This window comes from Pistacia vera, unplaced genomic scaffold, assembly GCF_008641045.1.
Source record: "Pistacia vera cultivar Batoury unplaced genomic scaffold, PisVer_v2 Contig800, whole genome shotgun sequence".
Lineage (NCBI taxonomy): Eukaryota > Viridiplantae > Streptophyta > Magnoliopsida > Sapindales > Anacardiaceae > Pistacia > Pistacia vera.
Window position 1 is genome coordinate 214878 of NW_022196669.1, and position 5988 is coordinate 220865.

General features: G+C 33.5%; 1 protein-coding gene across 1 annotated transcript; it reads right to left on the reverse strand.

The window, feature by feature from the left end:
• Nucleotides 1-337: 337 nt before the first annotated feature.
• On the reverse strand, nucleotides 338-2790 carry LOC116117224. Its single transcript, XM_031403258.1, has 4 exons — nucleotides 2010-2790; nucleotides 1824-1908; nucleotides 476-659; nucleotides 338-379 (listed from the first exon to the last, which is right to left on the reverse strand). The coding sequence occupies exons 1-4, from the start codon at nucleotides 2788-2790 to the stop codon at nucleotides 338-340; spliced, it is 1092 nt and encodes a 363-aa protein (XP_031259118.1).
• Nucleotides 2791-5988: the final 3198 nt, after the last annotated feature.

Sequence of the window (5988 nt, forward strand, 5' to 3'; positions counted from 1 at the left end):
GGAACCCGTTTGTTGCCCTGATCACAGGTCAACCTCCAACCGGTTGGACCGGTGTAGCATGTAATCAGCACTATAAAAAAAAAAAAAAAAGGTCTGATTTTTAAAATAATTCAGATTTTCAATAACAACTTAATTACTAGCCCAATATGATTCAAGCTCAATAACAATCCCAACATGATTTAACAACAATCCCAACATGATGTTTGTTTATCCATTTAAATTAAATGATAAAATACATAATATTTATAACAAAAGTTTGTGCAAGTGTTTTTCTTTGACCATCTCCATGTTGATTGAACTTCACACACTAGCATCAGAATCGTTGTTATCATCACCATCACATCACATCACCATCACCATCATACACCATCACCATCATCTACAAAATTTTAGTAAAAATAGAAACATAAGTTAAACTTGTAATATAATTAAAATAGATACTAAGTTCTTAAATATTTGAAACCAACCTATGAACCATTTGTTGAACATAAGAAAAGGGGATCAGCAACTCCAGCGATATCATCATTCCCCATATCCTTTTGTCCAATTCCTCATAATTAAGTTCATTGACCTCCTTTTTATCATCAACTATCAAACCTTCAGTTTTGTCGATACTTTCATAATCAATAAAATCAAAACTTATTTTCTTGTAACACCTCCTAAAATACCATAATGAAATATTAAAAGCATGACAAGTAAAAATATCAAGGAAAATAATAGATAATAACAATAAGAGTGATGCATAATTGAGTGATTGACAATGTTTTATACCTATTTTGCAAACGCAAGTTATAGTGAACAAAAACAAGATCATTCAACCTTTGATGCTCCAATCTATTCCTCTTTTTAGTATGTATGTGCTAAAAAACACTCCAATTTCATTCACATCCCGAAGAGCTTGAAGTTTGGCTAAGAATTTTTATTGCAAAACTTTTGCAAATTTGGAGTACTGTACCCAAATGATCTCTCCCATTCATCTAATTGAAAATTAAACATAATAAATAAATCAAACTTAAAAACAAAAGAACTCATAAATTTTATAACTATTATGTACCAAGACATGTGGTTTTGGTGGTTTCAAGATCAAGCCCATGAGAAAAGCTTTCCTCCTGGTTTGAATATAATATACTCTCATCCATTAACTTTGTCTTGTTCAAATTGAACGCGCTTGCTTTACTATTAATAGTATCAAGGAAACCACTCATGACTTCTAGCTTGGCACAAAAAGATGCTTTGTCATATTTAAAGGCAGGATTCAAATAATAAGTCTTACCATAGATATCATGGCGCAATGTCCTATCCCATCATAGCTTAATGATTCTTGTATAAGGCTTATACAATCTTTTTTTATTCTTAAACAATTTCTTAATTGTATTTTTTGCTCTGTATATGCCATCATACACATATCCTATTGTAGACATCTCTTATGAGTCAACAATCTGCAGCAAGTGCAGCAATGGACTTATAACTTTGGACACCTTACCCATATCATCCCAAAAATCGTTATCAAGAATTATGCCAATAACATGTTCACCTTTATTACTTTTTGCATATCGAGAATCGACAAATGACTTATCTATCACCATGGCTTGCAAGTCATGTTTGTGCTCATGAAAGCTTCTCATTGCAATGAAAGTTGTAGCAAAACAGGTGGCGCCTGGATGGACAATTTCTTTCCAACCCCGTTCAATTGATAAATAATAGATGTTAGTCAATTATAAAAAATGCATATTATGTTATGACTTGATAAGAACATGAACTGAAGGTATATTACCTGTCTTTTCCTCAACCAAGCTATCAAGAATGTATGATTATATAGAAACTTTGTCAACTCAGAAGCACATTTTGCAAGATAAACTATGTGATCCATCTCAACTATGTCCTTTAACACCAAATTTATGCTATGTGCTACACAGGGTGACCAAGTAATACTCGGATATTTCTCAAACAACATTCTTTCGCAGCTTTATTATTGGATCCATTGGTTGAGACAAAATGGAAAATATTACTTGGTCCAATCCATAAAGCTACCTCCTCAAACATCTTCAACAATGTCCCTGCATCTTTCACAACATCTGAAGCATCAATTGATTTTACAAAACAAACTCCTTTAGGACAATACACCATAAAATTGATCAATGACCTATGTGAATTATCAGTTTGACCATCAGCAATTAAGGTACATCCAACATTTTCCCAAATCTTCCTGTAACTATCAACAAGAAGTGGCACTTCCTTTTTAGCATCTCTCAACAAATTGACACGAAAACCATGATAATTTGGGTTTTTATACCCAAACCCAATTGCAACTATAGCATCCACCAAAGGCTGAAGATAAATTGAATTTATAGCATTAATTGGGATGCAAGCATCATAAAAGAATCTTGCAAAAGCCATATCTGCTCTCCACATCACATCTTTTCCAGCTAAACAAATCCAAATTGATGGTTGAGATCCAACAATTGTCCTTGAAGCAAAATAGTCCCCAATCCCACTAGGTTTTTTGCTTTTTGATTGGTCTAGCATTGTATTTTGTTTTTGATTGCCAAACCTACCTTCATTTATGTGAATTTCTGACGGATGAAAATCTTCACTATCTTCATTTAACATATCTCCCTCAAATCCATGTACAGTAGCATCGTAAGAAGTTGTATACTTACTAGAATCAGCCTTCTCTTTATTCTTTATCCCAATGTCTTTTAGTGCATCTCTCATCAAATATTGAACATCAAAGGGAACTTTTAAACAAGCACCAACATCCCCCTTTGTTCCAGTTAGATGTTGTTTCATTCTAAAAATACCTCCTCCTCTAGTAACTTTTCCACAATGAAGACATTTTAATGTCCTCCTTCCATTTGGATCTACACCCTCAATAACATGTGCCCATGTTATTCAATCCTACCTTTACTAGATTGTGAAGAAGACCCAGAGCCAGATGTTGACATTATTTGTTTTTAATCTTTATCTACCTGTCACACAAGAAATAACAACAATAATTTAGTAATACTTGGCATATTAAAACACCAGCATATTATGGATGCATTCAGGGAGGCTTTACAATAGCCTATAAAGTGAAAAACGTATCTTTTGTGAGATGATACAAAAGCAACAAACACGTAACTATAATATCTAGAGTTGCCAAATAGTGGCAAACCACAAATAAGTGTATCAAAATTACAGAATTCGTCTAAGATTCTCTTGTAAAACTAGTTTCTTTTATTTGTTTCTCAACCACCCACAAACAATATCATTACCCAGATATATTTTTGATTCTATGGAAAACAAAAAACAAATTAAAAAAGATACAAATAAGTTGAATAAAAAACATGCCTACTCTGAATTTATGCACATATTTGCCTTCACATTTGTAAAATGCGTATAATACAAGTTTTACAACACACACTTGCAAGACGCTCTTCAGTATACACGTACATTCATGTAACTCTCTTTAGTATTGTAGAAAATTCTTTTCACCAGCAAAATATTCTAGTATCAATCAAAGATTAAATGTGTAAAACAGAAACATGCTAGAAATAATAGCTTGGTCAGAACAAGCAAATTGAATATCTTAAAACTAGATTTCAACAATCAATTTCATAACAAATTTGTAAATTAATTTGGGTTCGCTACTCCTGCCACTCTTAAAGAACAACAATACATAGTGCTTCATCTCAACCTATATTTTCCCTATTGACAACAAGAAATTGGATTTGCAAAAATTGAAAAGGTCATGAAATTACAGTTTCTAAAATGGAGTTGTCATCGATTTCCAACGAGGAATGGAGCTATTGTCATCGATTTCCAACGAGGGAGGGAGGCATCACCATCAATTTCAGAGAGTGAAGTTGCGATTTCAGACTTCAAAGAGTGGAGTTTATTGAGATTGAGTGGCGGTTTGAGTGGTAATTTGAGGGGGTGGCTACGATTTTAGAAATTCAGAGGTGCTTTTGCATAAAGAAAGTAGAGAAACTAAAAAAAGAATAATTTTAGGGATTTTTTTTTTTTTTTTTTACTTTTGAAATATTGAACCGGTTTATGAAGCGGTCCAGTTGGACCGGTGGCTGTTACTGTTTGTCCGGTTTAATAGCAGTTTATAGCTGGTTTTTGAGTATAACCGAGTTTTATATTAACTCGGACCAAACATACGACCAGGTCTCAATTGAACTGGTTGGACCGGCTAGTTTGGTCCAGTTTTTAAAACAATCTGATATGTTTACAAATCCTAAAACACTTGTAAACATGAGTGGACAAGGAATTCCAAGTCCTAAAACACTTGCTAATTCGATTGAATTAAAGAATTTCACTCAAAGTCCTAAAACACTTGGATTGTAGAATGTGGAATGTGGAAGGCAATGGAGGATATTTGGCCTAACCAAGTTCCAAGGAGGGAGAGAGCCCAAATATTTCATCCCAAGCCACTCCAAGTCCAAGCTCAACAAGGGAAGCTCAAGCCCACCAAGAAAGAAGTCAAACTGTTGAAAAGATCCAATCCGGCCCAAGTCTCATTCTAAAGGGGAAGATCCACATGAACCCTTATTGGATTCATTTGCATGATTCTCATGGCCCAAATTCTTACACCCTTATTAGTAGACTTAATCAGGATCATTGAACAAGATTTGATCTAATGGAAGTAAGCTTATTTCAACTAATGGGGTGGTTAAAGACATAGATCCTGGAATTAGGGAATTATGTCTCTTTTGCATTAAATAGGCATGGCCTTACTTTTTGAATGAATGGCTTGTAATATTAGTTAAGTTTATTTCATTTTATTGTATTTGTCAATTACTTGTTTATCCTTGTATTTGCCTATATAAGGGCAACTATTTCATTGTAACAAGTAGCTTTTGAAATATATGAAATTGGTTTATCCATTTGAGAGAACTTTTGTGTTCTTGAGTGTCTATTCTTTATCCAAGTCCTGGCAAAGGATTTGGTGGTGAATTAATTCAAGTTGGTGGAGCAATCCTTTAGGCTTGAAGTGCTATTACTTGTCTTGGTCTGAAAATTGCAAGTAAGTGTTTTGAACTCTAATATTTGTGTTGGCCGAATTTTGCTTGGATTTGTGGTATCTTGTGTTGTAGTATTGGTTGGAAATGGATCACAATGGTTGTGGCAAAAAAGGATACAAATATTGAGAGACTTTTTGAAAGTTTCTTGTGTGATAAATATTGTTGGATGGTCACCTAGACGTTAGGATCTTCTTAATGAGAAACAAGTTTTGAAGGTGAAAAAAGGTATTGAAAGTGGTGAGCTTTCAATAAGGCAAGGCCTTAATCAAGATACTAGTCTTTAGTGGCCAAGGAAAACACGGTGGGGTTCACATTATGGGACTAGACTGAGCTTGATTAATTTGTTTTCATTTGTTACTGAAGTGCTTGAGGATCTTATTGAAAATTCTGATAATAGAGTTGAAGCAAGTGATTTGGTGGATTATATGACTTCTTTTGATTTTACTTTTAACCTGCACATAATGAAAAACATTTTGGGAATCACATTTGAACTTCACAAGCATTGCAAAGAAAGCATCAAGATATTATAAATGCTATGTCTTTGATTCACTTGTTGAAAAGAAGATTATTGTTGGTAAGAAATAATAGATGGGATAATCTACTTAATGAAGTTTCACATTTTTGCATTACTCATAATATAAATGTGCCAAATATGGAAGAGAAATTTGTTGCACAAGGGAGATCACGACGTGATCTTTAAGAGATGACAAATTTATTTCATCATTGTGTCAAGTTGTTCTATGCCATAACAGATTTGCAACTATAAAAGCATAACAGGCGTTTTAATGAAGGTAATACATAATTACTTATTTGCATGGCCTCTCTAAATCCAAGTGATTGCTTTGAAGCATTTGATAAGGGAAAATTTGTTCGTTTTGCTCAATTTTATCCACTTGAATTTTCCTCTACTAATCGTATGGCACTTGAACTTAAACTTGATAATTACATTGATGATATGCACTCGGATAGTGATTTTTCA